Raw genomic sequence first — 20,214 nt, forward strand, 5'->3', positions numbered from 1 at the left:
AAAACACAGAAAAAGAGCCCAACAATAGTGAAGCCCAAACAAAAATGAACTGCCAAGAACCACCCGCTGTGTTCTCCACCGCTGATCCGAGAATTAGCCAACCGTCTGATCTGCCTTCCACCACAGATCATCACCTCCACAGGCACCACTTGCACATAGCCATCAACAAGAGATAGTTGGCGAGAGAGAAGCCAACCATCGGAAAAAAGCTCTGGGAAATTCCCGAGCAACATTGCCGGAAACGATGGACAACAAGGAGACCCTGGTGGTGTGGGAGACACCCGAATCGGATACAACACCGGAACTCTACACACGAACTCAACATAAAACATGGAAAAACGAAGCAAGGAAGCAGGGCCGCCTCAGGCTTAGTGAGGGCAGGGCGACTGTCCGAGGCCTAAAAAAGTTGGGGGCACCAAAATTATTAGGGTGATATATTTATATATGTTTTTATAAGAGTATAAAATTATAAAATTTGGTTTAGCGACTAAGAAATTTAACCAAAATGGGTGGTTTTGTTGTTTAAAATTAATGAAATGAGAAGGTATTAGGTTCAAAACACCATGGGTGCTTATTTACATTCCAATTTTTACAAATTTCTTTTCATAATTGTATAAATTTATAAAATTTGGCTAAATGATCAAGAAGTTTAATTAAAAGCAATGATTTTTATTGTTTAAAATTAACGAGAGGTCATAAGTTCGAAATGCTATGTGCATGTCTATTTTTTTCAATTTTTACAAATTTTTGTTTGGTTGTTAATTTATTTACTAGCTCGTAGTTATATGAGTTGCTATTTTTAAACATCTGTTCCAATTCAAGTCTAATCTTCAACAAAGAATAACGTGTAGACTAAATTTTTTGACCAAATTTGCAAATAATATTACATGTCATCAAAAGGTTTAACTTAGTGGTCATTCATTACTTATACATATCCTTAGGGACTCGAAAACATTATTATTTTTTTAGTCTTATATTGACGAGATTAGTAAATAAGAAAAAATACCTCAAGATTTATATAAACACTTTAAAAGTTCAGATAGAAAACGAAACTCATAATCTATCTACTTGTAGGCTCGAAGTTTCTTGGTTTCCCTCTCTCGATACAAAATAAATTAGTTATTATGTGTTTCTAAATTATTGAGTTTGAAGTGTTTTTTCTAAATATAATTTTATCGATGTCTTACGTGTGAAAACAAATAATTTTTTTATATGAAGAGGGCCATGAAAATAATAATCTCTGGACCGGCCTTGCAAGGAAGGGCCATGAAAAGGGATACCCACCGGGGTTGAGGAATTGGAAAGGCCAGAGAGGAAAATTAGAAGAACCATAAGCAAATGGAAGGGGAGAAGAAAGAAAAAACAAAAACAAAAAACCACCCACCGATCCCAACTGCAGCTAGGATCGGCGGCACCAAACAAAAACACGATCGGGAAATCACTCACACCAGATGGTGAGAAGCACCCTCAAACAAAGGGAATGACTCTCACAAGGAGAGAAAAGAGGAAAGTATTCTTACTTCACTTTCCTTTGGCTGGTATTGTTTGGTCTGGAGTGCGGTGCATCTTTTTGGATGATGAATCCATGTTTGAAGATAAGTGGAACGATAATCTAGTCTAGAAAAGAAAACGTCTAGAAAAGAAAACGCCTAGAACTAGAAAATAAGCGATTTGGATCGTTATACAACATCAATAAGAATAAGAAAAAAATGGAAAAGAAAAAAAATTCCACGTTTTACGTGTGTGGTATAAAGCGTAGAACCAAACCGGTAATGACGTATGTGCGGCACTACGACGTTCTCTAATCAAATCGTAAACGAATTGTCCTGAAACTTTTTGGCTTAGGACAATAAACCGGATTAAATAATTAACTCAATCCACAATAGCCGTCCGATTTCAATCCCACTCTCAATTACTTTTCGAATCAACGGCCACCCTTGTCCCTCTCTTTTTCTCTTTCCTCACTCACAGACGAAGAGAGAGAGAGAGAGAGGGAGCGGAGAAGGAAAGAAAGAACCTTTTTTTCACAGAAGAGGGGGTTGGAATCCCATCAATCCATCTTCCCCTCCTTCGCTCCCTCCTTTTTCTTCCACTCTCTGAAAATTTCCCGGAAAATAATAGGGAAGAAGGAAGGTCCGAGAGAAACCCAGCAGCTTCGAGCAATCGGTTCTTCGATTTATGGGTTCGCTTCGGGATTTTGATTAGTGGGTTTTGGATAAGTTTCCATTTTTTCAATTGGGTTTGGTGAAAAATTCGATCTTTTGGGGGTGTTCGAGGGGAAGAGCGATGGACTTGGAAAGCATCGAGTGTGTGTCGTCCTCAGATGGACTCGATGAGGACGAGATCCATCCCCACCACAACACTCTGCACCCGCATCCTCATCCTCATCAGCACCACCATGAATTTTCCAAGCCCAGAAGCAATGTCACCACCAACGCCACCATCAACGGGCCCACCGCCATTGCTCCCGCCACCAGCGTCCACGAGCTGCTCGAATGCCCCGTCTGCACCAATTCCATGTACCCGCCAATCCATCAGGTCATTTTTCTCTCTATTTTTCCTGCATTTGGTTTTAATTTTATTGAATTGGGGTTTTGTTTGGGTATTGGTAATTTTGTTGCTTGCATTTCTGTTTATTGAGTGCAAATGGAAACTTGGGCTTTTGAATGAATTGATTAATTTGATGTATTTGTGGTTTTCTTCTGTTGGAAATTGGTCTTTTTGATTCGATTTGTGGAACTAGGCTTTGGGTAGAGTTTGGCTTTAGGATTTTGGATAGATGATATATGGTTCTACTGAAAGCCGACTGGGGTTTGATTGTATGAACTAGCGATGATAACTAGATTACGGATCTTTCGGGTCCGCGGATGATTCAGATAGATGATCCAGGTAGATGATCCAGGTGCTGCTGATTTAGTATTTGGAGTCATGGAATGTTCTTACTAAGAATGTAAAAGTTAGTCAACTTTGTCAAATACAAGCTCATGACTCTGCAAGAAGGGCGTGTTCCGGGCACCATTGAAACTTTCAATCACTTCTGGTTGTAGTTTCAATCACTTCTGGTTGTTCTTGTGAAAACTATAGTACATTAACTGTTGTTGCGGTCCAATGAAACACGGGTTCCTTACTGAGGATGCACAATTTACCATTTTAAGTAGCTGGAACTTTTTTTTCCCAAGACCTCCTTGGCATGCATATGCTTATTTCCGTTGGTCTGAACCGTAGTTTAGCATTGACGTGAGTTTGGTGCGTCGTGCAGAAAGTTTTCTTGTTATTGAAAGATGGATACTGTATTGATTTCTCTAATATCATGATGGTTATTGTAATTCTTATGAACTAATCTCCTTTTCTGTAATAAAATTTGCTTATCTGCAGTGCCACAATGGCCACACACTCTGTTCCACTTGTAAATCGAGGGTACACAATCGCTGCCCCACTTGTAGACAGGAGCTTGGAGATATTAGGTGTTTAGCGCTGGAGAAGGTGGCCGAGTCACTTGAGTTACCCTGCAAGTATTACGCCTTGGGATGCCCAGAGATATTCCCGTACTACAGCAAACTAAAGCATGAATCGGTGTGCAACTTCAGACCGTACAATTGCCCTTATGCTGGATCGGAGTGCTCTGTTGTTGGAGACATCCCTTTCCTGGTTGCCCATCTAAGGGATGATCACAAGGTGGACATGCACACAGGATGCACATTCAACCATCGTTATGTGAAGTCAAATCCGCGGGAAGTAGAGAACGCCACATGGATGCTAACAGTAAGTGGCATGGAATTTAACCATAATGCAAATTTCTGTGGTTTGTCTATTGTTTGTCCCTCTAACGCCTATGGCGATGATTACTGCTCTATCGCGAATGGGTCGGAAGATTGTTATCGTATATTCTGTCCAAATTTGTTATTTTGGTTGAAGAACAATCAAGTTAAATTTGCTCCTAATGTTAAGGGTTGCATGCAGTTGATCGCGTTTTCTGTTTTCTGTAAGTAGCATGTTAGAGGACGTGGTTAAATCAACCGTGTTCCATCCCGCCAATCGGGACTGCCTGCAAGCTAGGCTTCATTCTCAATGTGCTTATACCTGAATTGTCTGCTTTTCCTGTCAGGTCTTCCATTGTTTTGGTCAATACTTCTGCCTACATTTTGAAGCCTTCCAGCTCGGCATGGCTCCTGTTTATATGGCATTCCTACGTTTTATGGGCGACGAGAATGAGGCCCGGAATTACAGCTACAGCTTAGAGGTTGGAGCGAATGGCCGGAAACTCATATGGGAGGGGACACCACGAAGTGTCCGTGATAGCCACCGGAAGGTCAGGGATAGCCACGATGGTCTCATTATCCAACGAAACATGGCTCTGTTCTTCTCCGGAGGCGACAGGAAGGAGCTGAAGCTGAGAGTTACCGGGAGGATATGGAAGGAACAGCAAAATCAAGATTCTGGGGTGTGCATACCAAACCTGTGTAGCTAAGACAAATGATTTTGAAAGCTTTAATGTTTGTTACTTGAGACACTGTCGTGTGTTGTTGTACCTGTGCCAGCTTCTTCCTGGTACGTTGTAACGAACCCGGTTTCTTGAGTTTGGGAAGTTTTCAGCTTTAATAAAATTGTATAATAAGCAGGCGTTTTCTTCATTTTCAATTTGCTTGGTAACAATACAACTAGCATGCTTTTGAATCAAGACAATTCCAATAAGCCTCAATGCCATAAACCCACTAATTCCAACTGAGAAAAGCGATCTATCACAAATTTTCACCAGTTACCCAAATTCAAACCGATACCTGCTCAGTTGCGCCGTCACTTTTGGACTCTATCTCAGCTGAGCCTTGGCCTTCTTCTCCGCTACGTTCCTCCTGACCAGTCTGTGCAGCTTCACTCGCTGAGGCAGCTTCACTCGCATTTTCAGTGCCCTCTGTAGAGCCTGCCTCGGGTTCTTTATTCCCGAACAACTTGGATGGAAGTAAGGAGGAGACAGCCGCTCTTGCACTTCTCTTTGCCGCTTCTGCTGCCTCGAGCTCCTTAGCCTTAGCTTCAGCCTTCTGCCTTTCTTTCTCCTCCATAAGCTTCCCCACTTCGTCCTCTCTCCCATCCATTCTCAGCAACCCTTTAACAAACTCCTGCACCTCCTCATCGAATTCAACCCCATCGTCATCCAGCATTGTATCTACCACATTAAGCACCTCATCGAGTTTACCAGCATCACTCAACGTCTTCATTATAAACTGATAGCTTGGAATGTCCATCTTGAGCTTCTTCACCATCAAATCGAAAAACGATTTAGCCTCGTCAATTTTTCCTACCTTAACCAATCCATCAGCCAACTTATTATAAACCGCCAAATTTGGCCTCAGCTTGGCATCAACCATTTTTCTGAAGTACTCAGCTGCATCAGCGGGCCTATTCTCCTCGAAACAAGTATCCATCAACAAAACGTATGTAAACTCATCTGGATTCACTCCCTTGTCGGGCATTTCTCCATAAAGCTCCTCAGCTTCACTCAGCATCCCATTCTTACACAATTGCTCAATCAAATTATTGAATGACAATGCGTCCGGACTACACCTATAGTCTCCCATCTTCCTGAAAACCTCAATGGCATCCTTAAACCTCCCCTCTGCACAATACCCGTTCGCCATCACATTGAAGCTTCCCAAATTCACAGCCAAACGCTTCGGCGGGTTATGCTCCTGGATCATCCTATCAAACAATCTCAATGCCTCGTCAAACTTGCCATTCTTGCTCAAGGCATCCAAAACCGAATTATAAGCCACGGCGCTCATCTTCACCTTAGAACTCTCTCCCACAGCCTCCTCATAACAATCCATGGCCTCCTTCTCCATCTCCCTCATGAAATACCCCTTCATCAAGTTCCCATACACAACCCCATCTTCCACAGCCCGTCCCAGCTTCTCCTTCAACTCCTCATAAAGCTTGAAAACCCCATCCGAATCCGAATTCTTCACACATCCCTGCATCAAGTAATGGTAAACAACCGGGTCCGGCGCGAAACCCTTGACATCAATTTCATCCTTGAGCTCCATAGCCCTGTCCAATTTGTTGTTATCCACCAACCCTTTGATCAAAACCCGATAAGTAGTGGGGGAAGGGTTGAAGGGGGCGTCATTGATCAGCTGCTTGTAGTGTTCCATGGCGGTATCGGGCTTGCGACAATCCATATAAGTCTGGAAGATGAGATTGTGAGTGATGATATTAGGGGCAACGCCGGCCTGAGTGATGAAACGGTGGAGGGTGAGGAGGTCGGAGTACTTGGACTGACGGAGCTGAGCGGTGAGCACGGCGTTGACGGTGAAAATGGTGGGTCGGCAGTTGGAGTAGATGGAGTGGCGGGTGTAGAGAGCGGCCTCCTCGAGATCATTCTGGCGGACGAGGGTGAGAATGCGGTTGTGGAGGTTGAGGCGGTTGCCGGAGAGGGCCGAAACGGGTTCGGGGAGCTTGGGGGCGTTAGGGTTTACTTGGGGTTTTGGGGACTGTTGCTGTTGTTGCTGCTGGTTGCGGTGGAGGGAGGAGAGAGGGGGTTCGAGGCGGAGGCGGCGCTTGCGCTGGCGTCGTTCGGCGGCGGCTTCTTCAGGGGTGGCGAAGGAGAGAAAACGGAGGGAGATGAAAGAGGGTGGCGCTAAACGGCGGCGAATTGGGGGCTTTGCTAGGGCTTTGAGGTGGGTAAGGAAGGTGGGTTTGGAGAGAGCCATTGATTTGGTTCAGAGTTTCAGAGATTTGGGGTTCTGAGGGGGTTTAGAAAACCTGAAATGGAACAAAGGGATTTCACTGAATTTTGATCAACTCGATTTTGTGGTAAAAATTGGGCCTTCAACTTTGAGTTTGTCATAGGCCCATTATGCTCTATGCTCTCATTTTTTATTAGCAGGCCCATTCATTTAACCTCCACCGCTAAGAGAAGAGATCCAATGTCATCGGATCAAGTGATCCGGGCCTTTGAAATTTCATCCAACGGCAAAAAATTATTATAGCTTTTAAGAGGTTAAAATAGGTGGGCCGTTGGATGAAATTTCAAAGGCCCGGATCATTTGATCCGATGACCTTGGTGGAAGAGATCCTCCTCCGGATCTTTTCTCCACCGCTAACTAGTTAGTAAGTTTTTTGTCAAATCAAATAGTATGTCAATACGACCTTAATTATTATTATTTTTTTAATTTCTCCAATAATTTGACCTAATTTTAGGTCAGAACTGAAAGATGATAATTGTAACAGGATGATTGGAAGTGGAGGATTAATTATAGATTGGCATGGTAACTAGATCATTGGTTTATTGTTAAAAAAGAAGTTGGAGAAGTTTTCATGCTGAGATTTGGGTTTTGTTTTATGGGTTGAGATAGCTAAAGCTAGAAATTTCTCTCATCTTATTATGGAGTTTGATTCTGCTTTGGTGATCTTTCTCATTCATAGTTCTCCTAGCTGTAATCATCCTCTCTATGGTCTTGTCTCAGAGTGCAGAAGTTTGATCAAAGAGAACTAGAGTTGCAATTTGCAGCATATGTTCATAGAAAACGTAATTTTGTAGCTAACGGGTTAGTCAAGTTGGCTTTAAATAACGACATGGATTCGTACTTTTTGTTTTGTGACTCACTAATGAAAATTTAAGTAAGGTACACATTAAGATTAGCTATATCAAGTCTAATTTCAATATCGTTATTAAGAGAACAACTTAAATAAGCTTTTACTTTTTAGATGGGTTTCGATCCGGACTTGGATTGTCTGCCCTCTCCATCTCATACCCTTTCCATGCGCTCCTAATTCTGTAGTCACGGTTAAGTTACATCAATATTTTATATTCCCATTACTTTTTGTCTTATTATTTCTATAAAAAAATCAATATAAAATGTTGACGTAGCTTAACCGTGATCACAGAATATAGGAGGGCATGGAAAGAGCATGGAATAGGGAGGACAAACAATCCAAGTCCTTTGGATCCCCCACCCCCGGGCTGTATAAATTATTACTTTCTAACCAACTTCTATGGAAATGGAATGCCTAGCCAGCTAACGTGCACTCAATTGTAACATATATTTTATTGGTCACATCTCCTTAAACAAGATTTTGACTGCGTTGCAATATTGTTAATGGAGGTCACTTGATCAATGAATGGCTTCACAATAAAACTATCGGACACGCAATATTAGCTAACACACTTTCTAATAGAGTTGAGCTGTATTATTATGCGCGAGTTGATAGGCTAAGCCCGCCAAATCAAATTTCAAATAGTTCACTCATCACATCCAGTCCACTATCACTTGATGCTTCCACTCAGTTTGAATCATTCAAAGACCTTAGGGGTTTGAATTTTTGAATCTATGAGTTATTTTTTAGAAGAGTTTGATCTTATTTCAAACTCACTCTTGTAAAACTATATATAAGTGACGTGAGATATGCAGAAAGCTAAATTATCTAGCCAAACTACAATCAAAGTTTCTTATACAAGTATCAAAAGTCAAAAATGTATTAACAAATGCATATACTATTAGTTTTTGTGTGTCCAAATAACATACCCATAACTTAAAGCAACTATTGCAAATACGGTAAGCGAAAGAGATTTTGCATTTATCAAATGGAAATTTCATTAACAATTTAAGCCGAAATGGTTTAGGGCAGTGCTATCCACAAACTCATTTACTATCCACAAACTTCTCTTAATTTCCGTCCGTTAAATCGAATGAATTGAAGAACATAAAATGACATAAGGTATATAGGAGGTAAAAAGAAGTATGTGGATAGCACCATCCAAAATTAATACATACTTCAAGAAGGGACTTGATGAATGAAATAAATTAAACGTATGGTTGTTGACAAGTATGTGGCGGACGTGTGTTTATGCTAATAGGGATTAGTAAGTTTGATTATATGTTAAGGGATGTTAATCCCATTGATGTTGTTCCTCATTGAAGGGTGCGTGTGTGTGAATTGTTAACCGTGAATTAGGCATCTTTTTGTACTCATATTAGGACAAGGATTGTTTGCCCTCCCACTTCCCGTGCCTTCCTCTTTGTGTGGTTACTGTTAAGTCATGTCAACATTTTATATTACTATTCATTTTTGTTTTATTATCTCTATAAAAAAATAATATAAAATGTTGACGTGGCTTAATCATGACCACATAAAACAGGAGGGCACGGGAAGTGGGAGGGCAGACAATCCTTGTCCCTCATATTATTATATCAATATGTGTTGATATTTTTCTCTGTCTATTTCTTTTGGTTGGAAAACGATCCTCGCCAGATCCTTTTTCTGGGGATTTTGTAATCGTGATTGTTCAATATATATCATGCGATCAGAAATTATTTTCCGTTTAAAATTTAAAATTAAATATAAATAGTACCTAATGAAAACTGACCGCACGATATACAATGAACAGTCACGATTACGGGATCCCCAGGAAAAGAATCCGATGAGGATCCTTTTCCTTATTAGTTTGTTGATCTTCCCAAGTGCTCTCGCACGTGAGAGACATTTTTTTTCATTCACGCATTTATCTACTGTGGACAATTTATGTTATACCATTTCCCATTCGTAATGTATTTTAACGATTCAAATCGTCTATCTTTTGGAACATCATTCATAGATAATCCTTGCAAAAAATTAGACAAGTCCAAAACCATTAAGACATTCATATGTAAAGAAAATAAACAAATACGGTTCTGCAAAGAAGCCAGAATCCTTTAATCCAACAGTCATATGGTTTCAGAATGGGGTGATTTTTAGTAAATATAATCTTTAAAGGAAGACCTAAAAGATAGAAAGTTATGATCATTAAAATATATTATGAAGTTAGTTCTACCAAAAAAAAACAAAAAACGTGTCAAAAGTTATGTAATAACCAACAACATCATCTCCAGATCCTTTTGGTGAGGATCCTAAGGATCCGTAAATCGTGTTCGTTCATCGTACATCGTGCGATTAGTTTTTGTCAAGTATTGTTTGTATTTAATTTTAAATAAAAATATTTAAAATGATTTCTGACTGCATGATATACGATGAACGGATATAATTCATGAATCTCCGGATCCTCACAAAAAGGATCCGGCAAGAATCCAAATTCGTGTTATAATGTTGATAGCTAAATGAATGTGACCCCTATCTACAACACCAATGTTTTTTGTTTTTCTTATTTGGATTTTGGAGCAATCTAGCTTAATGAATGTGACTCGTATCTACACACTAGTACCAAAAACACTTTGCATGACATAGGTCATTCATCGCGGAAAAATTTGCGCGACGAACCTTCGTCACGTGCCAAGCCTGTGAAAGCAGGGTTTGCGCGACAAAGAAATGATGTACGTCGCGCAAAGTGTCTTTGCGTGACGCACAATCCTACGTCGCGCAAACCCACTTTGCGTGACGTAGGATTTTGCGTGACTTATGCAATTCTTCGTCACGCAAACTTTTTTTTTTGGGCAAAAAAATTGCGCGACGTAGGATTGTGCGTCACGCAAAGTGACTTTGCATGACCTATGCAACTTCTTCGTCACACAAACTTGCTTTTTTGGGACAAAAAAATTGCACGACGTAGGATTGTGCATCACGCAAAGACACTTTGTGTGACCTATGCAACTTCTTTGTCACGCAAACAATTTTTTTCTTTTGGGACAAAAAAAAATTTGATTTAATTTTTAATAAATATTGTAATTCAATTCTAAAAAATAAATAATAAACCAATAAAAAGTATTTTATTATAAACTATATGAAAATTTACATACAAGATGTCCGAACAAAAAAAAAAATACAATAAGTAGTCTTCTAGATTTGATACATCAAACTACTAGGTATCAACTGGACGAAGTGACTGGGAGGTCGAAAGTGGAGCAAGATCAGGTGATGGCAGCTAGATTTGAAGACCGGACATAGCTAAGGCCTGTAGAATCATACTCATCTGGTCGCCCTGGGTCCCAACCTGGACCCTTATCTGCTCATTCTGGAGTGACATTGCTATTTAGACAATTACAAATAAAAGAGAGTATATACAGACAAGAGAGGGAATGAGATAAGGAAATGAATAAAGTGAAGACATAAGGATTTAGTAACTATTTTCTATCGAAATTGGATCCCATCCGGATCCCCCACATCTTAGCCATTCATCGTATATCATGCGATCAGAAATCTTTTGACTTTTTTATTTAAAATTAACACAAATAGTATCCGATGAAAACTGGCTGCATGATGTACAATGAACGGTTAGGATGTCGGGATCAGTTAGGATGTGGGATCCCTAGGATCCCCACAAAATGGATCTAGAGACGATCATTTTTCATTTTCTATCTAGCTTAAACTCATATGGCATGCTCCATTAACCTATGTTGATGCACAAAATCCAGAGGATCTTGGACCAACGTAAATCCGGCCATGAATCACACAAACGCACAAGAACACAAAGATATATTGTGGTTCACCCCAATGTTTGGGTTACGTCCACACTGATGCTGATTCCATTTCACTGTATGTATGTATGGATTACAATAGATCGGCAATGAAGCTCTCTATGGATGCAGCATTTGCCATTTTACTCTCTGTTTGGCTGAGAGGGTATTGCCCTCTGTTGTTGTGAGGGATGTGAGACTCTCTGGTTCCTCTCCCTTAGTGAAGGTGAGACCCTGTTTATGAGGGTGAGGGAAAGTCCCTTTTATAGAATAAGGGCTCCATCCCCTTTTACATAAATCATGGGCTTAAGGATGAGGCCCAAAGACGAGACCCAATATATGGTACCAACATGAGTCCCCAAAGTTTTCAGTCAAGAGAGTTTTTTGGCACTGTCAGAGAATCCTTAACAGCCAACTCATCAGACAGTTTGGAAAGTAGTCTGTTATCTTTAAGAGTGAGAAGGTTCCTGGCCACCACCGCAGCGGTCATATCATTTTTCATCACAGAGTCCCCAACGGTAAGAGGACCAGTAGGGGATAAGAATGATGGACGCCATATGTTGTCTTGAGGAAGCATGGCTGCCTCTTCACCAAAGTTCAAGTCAAAACGACGGTCGGATGGGCCATACATTTTCAGAAATGATGAAGGAGAAATGAGGTCCAATAAATCTCTGAAGTACGAAAATAAAGGGAAAATTCCTACAAGCAATAACTCTCTGAACGTACTTTTTGCACACAGTTGGTGCCTTTATAAAAGAAAGGGCAGCATGGTTGTTTGTTCAAAAATCGAAGAAGCACCGCTCTCCGAATCTCGAAAGCCAGACTCCCAACAGGATTGATTTCTCAAAAATCAAAGAGGCACCGTTATCCGAATCTTGAGAGCCAGATCATCGACATGATTGCTTGTTTGAAAACCGAAGAGGCATCGCTTTCCGAATTTCGAGAGCCATATTTCATTGGATAAAGCTTATCTGCAATCTTCACACGCAACATCAGTTTTCCAGATACCACATACCACTTTTTCAAAATGCTCTGGCAAAGTTAAAACATGTGAATCTTGAAGCTCCCATTACATTGCTATGACCAAGAAGGGTAAAGGAACAACGTTACTACTCGTTGTTGGGACAGTTCCTATATATGTTTACCTTCATCCTCCACAGCCATGCAAACCTGCAAATAAAAAAAAATGCTCAACTTTTCTCCACATCCGAGAGGGCACTTTCAGCAGAGTCTCTCGAAATACTCAGCTTATTTCCCCCCCCCCCGATAATATCTCTGCAAACAAGCCACACCAGAGTAAGAGTATCTCATATCATCAGGTTAAAAACAAGAGTATCCCGTATCATGCTTTTTTCCCGTCTTTTCCTTTGGCCTTGTTCTTACCTGCAAGATAAGGAGAAAGAGAGCAATTAGTCAGCACCTGGAATCAAGCTTCCAGTCAGGAAATGGCTACCTGGAACTCCTTGCCTGATTACTTACCTGACATTGCTTTCGAGTACTCTTCTTCAATATCTTATGCTTCCAGAAAAGATACCAAATCTGCCTGATGAACATATACCAAATCTGCCTGAGCAGGATACCAAATCTGCCTGAGCAGGATACAAGGAAACATGTGGAGACAAGCGCAACAGAACACGTGTCGATTAATCTATTACTTTGTCAACAACAAAAGTATCCCATATCATCAAGGTCGAACGCACTCTTGATTTGATGGACTTGTTTTGACCCTCAAATTCTTAAGTCGACCTTATACTCTGAAGGAAACCAGAAAACCCTCCAGCCCAGTTCAAGAATAAGTATGTGGAAAGTTACTTCTTCAAAAGCAAAAGTATCTCATATAATATCTTCTCATTTTTCTTCTATTTATCCTTCCTGCTACCTGTAAGATAGGGAGAATGAGAACAATCAGCCGGAACTCGAAATCAAACTTCTGATCTGGGACTGATTGCTGGGAGCTCTGATTGCTTACCTTGTCTGTCACCTCTTTCGGCGCATCTCCTAGCTCGGTGACTTGGGGGACTCCTACTACATGGTTTGTATCGCGTTTGACCAAGCCTGAAACTACAAGTAAGCTTCAAGTGAAATTGATACATTACCTTGTGCATCTCCACCGGTTAAGGATGCCACCCCTGGATGAAGGAAAGGTAATTCCAGAGAAGATGCCACATCTACCTTTGAGACAAATAAGGCAAGTGAAAACGATACCACACTTCGGTACTTAGAAGTTTTGTGATTACTTAGCGGCTTGGATCTTGCAAGTCCCCAACTGAGGAGCTTCCTTCACTCGGGAACTTAGGGGAGCATTGTTTGTACCATACTTGACCAATCCCGAAACTACTGAGTACTGATCAACGTTATACCGTCAAGGACCCAAAAGAGTTTCTCTTCAACCAGGAGGCCAATCACAGTGCGACACGTGTCGACATCATAAGCCAATCACAACGCAACACGTGTCAACATCAAAAGCCAATCACAACACGACACGTGTCAATGTCAGAACAAAGCTAGAAACTCTTCTATAAAAGGAGATCATTATCCCACAATATTTCCTAATGTCATTTGTACTAAATCATTCACTAGTACTCACTAAAGGAGAGCTTGAACCTATGTACTTGTGTAAAACCTTCACAGTTAATGAGAACTCCTCTACTTCGTGGACGTAGCCAATCTGGGTGAACCACGTACATCTTGTGTTTGCTTCCCTGTCTCTATCCATTTGCATACGTATCCACACTAGTGACCGGAGCAATCTAGCGAATGTCACAAACTTAACACTTTCTGTTGTACCAAAGTCCTCATTGATTTTATGCATCAACAATATATATATATATTTTTTTTTCAGAAATTCAAAAATTCGAAAAGAAAAAAAAATATCGAGAAAAAAAAAATTGCCTAGACCTCATCTTCTTTGGGCCTAACAACTTTCATAACAAATATATATGACGGATGAGTTTTGGGCTACCACTTAGAAAGGAAATGCCTCATTCGTCAACTCCCTCGACCGGAGACTTGGGGGACTCCTACCATATGCTACTGCACCATGATACTCGGAAGTCTCACGACCACTCAGTGACTTGGATTTTTCAAGTCTCCAACCGAGAAGTTTTCCTCACTCGGGAAATTAAGGGAGTACTACCTCAACATACATGCTTCCAAGGTTCTAAAAAACGCTAGACGCTAGTCGGGCGGTGGCCTAGCGCCTAGCGCCTAGGTGGCTAGGCGGGGTCTAGGCGAATATAGGTAAATTTCTTGTATATCTTGTAAATAAGTGCATATTGACACTTACAAAAAATTATACTTATATGAAATAGATAAATAAGATAATAAAATAATGATAAAATTCAAACAAAATATCTAGCAAGTCCAGAATTTAAAAACATATTAACCATGTATACCATATAATTTAAAATATTTTAAATGACTATATCTAATTTTTAAAGATTAACAGTAAAAATAGGGTTAGGTGGTTCATAATAAAAAGAATTTTGAAAAGGTGCATGTGCATCCTTTCCCATTCCACGTGTGTGGTGTGTGTGACCCTTCCCTCTAACCCTAGTTCCCATGCAGCGCCTCACATCAACCAAGACGGTTAGAGACTTCAAACCAAGGAGCCCATTTTGATGCCTTGAAAACAGGAATCTTCTATTTTTTTATTCTATCCATTTCCTCATCCTATTCGTCTTCTTTTAGTTCCCTCTTCTTCTTATTTTTTCCATTTTCCCTCCGTAAAATCTCCATTTTTTCTTCAATTGCTCCGCCCGATTCCCTATCTTCTCCACCTAATTAAGTTTCTCGTTTCCTCTCCCTTCATTCTTCTTCGATTGCTCCGCCTGATTCCCCATCTCTCCGCCTTATTTCCATCTTCTTGCTCTGTATAATTTTCTAAAATCTAATCATGAGTCCAGTCAATTTCCTCAAGCACAGCGAAGAAGTCTTCTTTGGCGAAGAAATCTGGGCTTCCAGGTCAAAGTTCTTTTTTTTTTCTTGCAAATGCACTGTTATTCTGATTCCTTCTACATATCTCTCTCACGTTTACTCTTCCCTCACGCTCTCTCGATTTCTCTTTCGTCACCATTGCGGTGTAGTGAGACGAAAAATTTTAACAGAACCACCGTGGAGGCCGCTTAGCCCGGCGTCTAGGCCTCCTAGCCCGCCTAGGCACCGCCTAATACCCATGCTGATTTCCTGAACATTTTTGAAATAATCGCGGCCGCGGCCCGAGGCCTAGTGCTTAGGCGTCCGCCCAGACCGCGTTTTAGAACACTGCATGCTTCACTCACAAAGCTTCAACATACAAGCTTCAACAAAAGAAAAAATTCAAAGAACTTAGTGAAGAAGGCTTTGATGTATTTAACACAATACGTTGAAATGAAGCAAAGCTTATTTATTGATATCTCCGATAAGTTATAAATATGTACATATACATGAATCAAAATAAACAAACAAGAGGGAGCCTTCACAAAGGTTGCTCAGGAGAAGTCTCAACAGTCGGCAAAACCCCAGAAAGAGAAGGCACTGGAGAGTGATCATTCGTAGCCTCAGTACTGGACAAAACCCCAGAAGGAGGAGGCATCGGAGGTTGATCATTTGGAGCTTTATTACGCGGTACAGCCCCAGAAGACGAAGGCAATAAATGCCTTTGGAACAAACCCACAAACCTCTGATGATCAAGTAAAATTTGACCATCAGATTCCTGTATCTGGTCAAGCTTCCTCTTTATGTTTGTAGCATAGTCATGTGCGAGCCTGTGCAACTGTTTATTCTCATGCTTGAGCCCTCTAATCTCTTGTTTGAGACTTATCACTTCAGTAGCCAATGATTCAACTTGGCAGGTTTGAGCAAATAGGCGTTGGGCCATATTAGACATAGAACCTGCACACTGAACACTAAAAGCCAGAGAATCCTTAACAGTCAACTCATCAGACTGTTTGGAAAGTAGTTTGTTAACTTTGGGAGTGAAAAGGTTCCTGGCCACCACCACAGCGGTCATATCATTCTTCATCACAGAGTCCCCAACGGTAAGAGGACCAGTAGGGGATAAGAAAGATGGGTGTCATATGTTGTCTTAAGGAGCCATAGCTGCCTTTTCACCAAAGTTCAAGTCAAAATGACGGTCGGATGAGCCAGACATTTTCAGAAATGATGAAGGAGAAATGAGGTCCAATAAATCTCTGAAGTACAAAAATAAGGGGAAAATTCCTACAAACAATAACTCTCTGAATGTACTTCTTGCACACAATTGGTGCCCCTATAAAAGAAAGGGCAACATGGTTGTTGGTTCAAAATTTGAAGAGGCACCACTCTCTGGATTTTGAGAAACGGATTTTCCTGAGTAAAATATGTCGACAATCTCCACACGCAACATCAGCTCATCAGGTATCACATATAACTTTGCCAAAGATCTCTGACAAAGTTTAGACACATAAATTTTGAAGGTCCAGCTACCCTACTATTACCCACAAGGGTAAATGAACAACACCACTGCTTGATAACTAGAAAGTCCTTATGTGTGTCAACCTCCATGCTCCGTGGTAAGGCAGACTGGCAAAAATGCCCAACCTTTACTCACATTCAAGAAAACACTTCCAACAAGATTGCTTGCTCAAAAATCGAAGAGGCACCGCTCTCCGAATCTTGAGAGCTAGACTCCCAACATAATTACTTGTTTAAAAATCGAAGAGGCATCGCCCTCCGAATCTCGAGAGCCAGACTTCTAAAAGGATTACTTTCTCAAAAATCAAAGAGGCACTCCTCTTCGAATCTCAAGAGCCAGACTCCCAACAAGATTGTTTTCTCAAAAATCGAAGAGGCACCGTTCTCCGAATCTCGAGAGCCAGATCCCCGACAGGATTGCTTGTTCGAAAACTGAAGAGGCGCCACTCTCTGAACTTCGAGAGTCAGATTTCCTTGGATAAAGCTTGTCTGCAATCTTCACACGCAACATCAACTTTCTAGGTACCACATACCACTTTTTCAAAGTGCTCTCACAAAGTTAAAACACGTGAATTTTGCAGCTCCCACTACATTGCTATGACCGAGAAGGGTAAAGGAACAACGTTACCACTCGCTGTTGGGACAATTCCTATATATGTCGACCTTCATCCTCCACAGCCAGACAGACTTGCAAATAAAAAAAATGCTCAACTTTTCTTCACATCTGAGAGGGCACTCTCATCAGAGTTTCTCGAAATACTCAGCTTCTTTTCCCCCGATAATACCTCTGCAAACAAGCCGCACCAGAGCAAGAGTATCTTATATCATCAGGGGTTAAAAGTAAGAGTATCCCATATCATGATTTTTCCCTGTCTTTTCCTTGGCTTTGATCTTACCTGCAAGACAAGGAGAAAGAGAGCAATCAGTCAGCACTTGAAATCAAGCTTCCAGTCAGGAACTGACTGCTTGGAACTCCTTGCCTGATTACTTACATGGCATTGCTCTCGAGTGCTCATCTTCAACATCTTATGTTTCCAGAAAAGATACTACATCTGCCTGAGGAACAGATATGGCAAGTGAGAAGGATACAAGGAAGTATGTGGAGACAAGCGCAACAGAACACGTGCCGATTCATCTATTACTTTGTCAGCAGCAAACGTATCCCATATCATCAAGGTCGAACGCACTCTTGATTTAATGGACTTGTTTTGACCCTCAAATTCTTGAGTCGGCCTTATACTCTGGAGGAAACCAGAAAACCCTCCAGCTCAGTTTAAGAATAAGTATGTGGAAAGTTACTTTTTCAAAAGCATAAGTATCTCATATCATCTATTCTCCTTTTTCTTCTCTTTATCCTTCCTATTGCCTGCAAGATATGGAGAATGAGAACAATCAGCCGGAACTCGAAATCAAACTTCTGATCTGGGGCTGATTGCTTGGAGCTCTGATTGCTTACCTTGTCTGTCACCTCTTTCGGCAGATCTCCTAGCTCGGCGACTTGGGGGACTCCTACTACATGGTTTTTATCGCGCTTGACCAAGGCTGAAACTACAAGTAAGTTTCAAGTGAAATTGATATATTACCTTGTGCATATCCACTGGTTAAAGATACCACCCCTAGATGAAGGAATAGTACTTCTAGAGAAGATGCCACATTTACCTATGAGACAGGTAAGGCAAGTGAAAACGATACCACACTTTGGTACTTAGAAGTTTCATGATTACTCAACGGCTTGGATCTTGCAAGTCCCCAACCGAGGAGCGTCCTTCACTGGGGAACTTAGGGGAGCACTATTTGTACCATACTTAACCAATCCCGAAACTACCGAGCACCGGTCAACGTTATACCATCAAAGACCCAAAAGAGTTTCTCTCTAACCATGAGGCTAATCACATCGCGACACGTGTCGACATCAGAAGTCAATCATAGCGCGACACATGTCAACATCAGAAGCCAATCACAACACGACACATGTCAATGTCAGAACAAAGCTAGAAACTCTCTTCTATAAAAGGAGATCATTCTCCCACAATATTTCCTAATGTCATTTGTACTAAATCATTCACTTGTACTCACTAAAGGAGAGCTTGAACCTATGTACTTGTGTAAACCCTTCACAATTAATGAGAACTCCTCTACTTCGTGGACGTAGCCAATCTGGGTGAACCACATACATCTTGTGTTTGCTTCCCTGTCTCTATCCATTTACATACTTATTCACACTAGTGACCGGAGCAATCTAGCGAAGGTCACAAACTTGAACACTTTCTGTTGTACCAAAGTCTTCACTGATTTTGTGCATCAACACATATAATCTCTACTAATTAATGAAACCCTATTTGTGAACCAAAAAAAGGTGAAAAGATAACTTAGTCTTCTATCACACAAAAAAAAAAATGATGGATAATAATGTAATTTCATAGGTCCAAAATTTATTGTTTTTTTATTGAAACCTCACCTATATGTGATGTTAAAATATCTCCAACATTAAAATAAATAAATAAACAAAAACAAAACCTCCCACTCCCCCACGTTCTCTCTCTCCCTCTCTCCTTCTCATTTTCTAAAAAAATATGTTCATATACACAAAGTGTGTAGGCAAATGCTAGTAAGTATTATAGAAAATTAGATTTTAAACCTTAAATAAGATGAAGTTTAGAAAAATGTCTTATACAAGATTAAAATTGATTTTAGTCCCTAAACTCTATTTAATGCCAACATATGTATGCAATTTCTCTCTTTTTATTTATAATTTTATGGTGTTCATATATTAAATTTTATGAAAATATTATAAATTTTAATTCTCATTATGGTAAGTATCTTATATAAGAAAATATTTTCGTAGAGATTTTTTGGTACACTTATGTTTGTGCATATTTTCTTATGTGCCACTAAATTATTACAATATATTTAGGTACAAACATTTTGGTACACCACATTAGTATAATATGTTTAGGTACGGACATTTCGGTACACTAGTTTAGTACAACATATTTAGGTACCGACATTTCAGTACACTAGTTTAATATCATATATTTAGGTACGGAATTTTTTGTACACTTATGTTTTTACATATTTTCTTATGTGCCACTAATTTACTACAATATATTTAGGTATGGGCATTTCGGTACACTAATTTAGTAAAATATATTATGATAGGTATGTTTAGGTACACTAATTGAGGAAGTTAAATAAAATTAATGAATTAAAATGTGTATAATAATAAATTTTAAATTTAATGTAATGACATTAAATAAAATATCTATTTTTATTTTATAATATGAATTTGAATTAAGCACACATTAAATGACTAAAATCAATATTCAATCTAACACATAATATGAATTTGAATTAAACACACATTTTTTATTTTTATTAAATTTTAATCTTCTTCAAGGTT

At 40.1% G+C, this 20,214-nt stretch overlaps 2 protein-coding genes across 2 annotated transcripts; one reads left to right on the top strand and one right to left on the bottom strand.

Moving 5' to 3' along the window:
* Positions 1-1,912: 1,912 nt before the first annotated feature.
* Positions 1,913-4,631, top strand: LOC126624228 (E3 ubiquitin-protein ligase SINAT5-like). The gene is made up of 3 exons (XM_050293262.1): positions 1,913-2,538; positions 3,376-3,762; positions 4,106-4,631. Exons 1-3 carry the CDS (start codon positions 2,287-2,289, stop codon positions 4,466-4,468), a joined length of 1,002 nt encoding a protein of 333 aa, XP_050149219.1. The 5' UTR covers positions 1,913-2,286; the 3' UTR covers positions 4,469-4,631.
* On the bottom strand, positions 4,605-6,776 carry LOC126624112 (pentatricopeptide repeat-containing protein At3g49240, mitochondrial-like). The gene has a single exon (XM_050293136.1). The coding sequence runs from the start codon at positions 6,702-6,704 to the stop codon at positions 4,767-4,769; it is 1,938 nt and encodes a 645-aa protein (XP_050149093.1). The 5' UTR covers positions 6,705-6,776; the 3' UTR covers positions 4,605-4,766.
* Between the last annotated feature and the right edge of the window lie 13,438 nt (positions 6,777-20,214).

This window comes from Malus sylvestris, chromosome 1 (genome assembly GCF_916048215.2).
Source record: "Malus sylvestris chromosome 1, drMalSylv7.2, whole genome shotgun sequence".
In the NCBI taxonomy this organism is placed as follows: Eukaryota; Viridiplantae; Streptophyta; class Magnoliopsida; order Rosales; family Rosaceae; genus Malus; species Malus sylvestris.

Coding starts and splice junctions, on each gene's coding strand:
- LOC126624112 (XM_050293136.1), bottom strand. CDS start 6,704: ATGGCTCTCTCCAAACCCACCTTCCTTACCCACCTCAAAGCCCTAGCA.
- LOC126624228 (XM_050293262.1), top strand. CDS start 2,287: ATGGACTTGGAAAGCATCGAGTGTGTGTCGTCCTCAGATGGACTCGAT. Junction 2,539..3,375: donor TGTACCCGCCAATCCATCAG/GTCATTTTTCTC, acceptor GCTTATCTGCAG/TGCCACAATGGCCACACACT. Junction 3,763..4,105: donor ACGCCACATGGATGCTAACA/GTAAGTGGCATG, acceptor TTTTCCTGTCAG/GTCTTCCATTGTTTTGGTCA.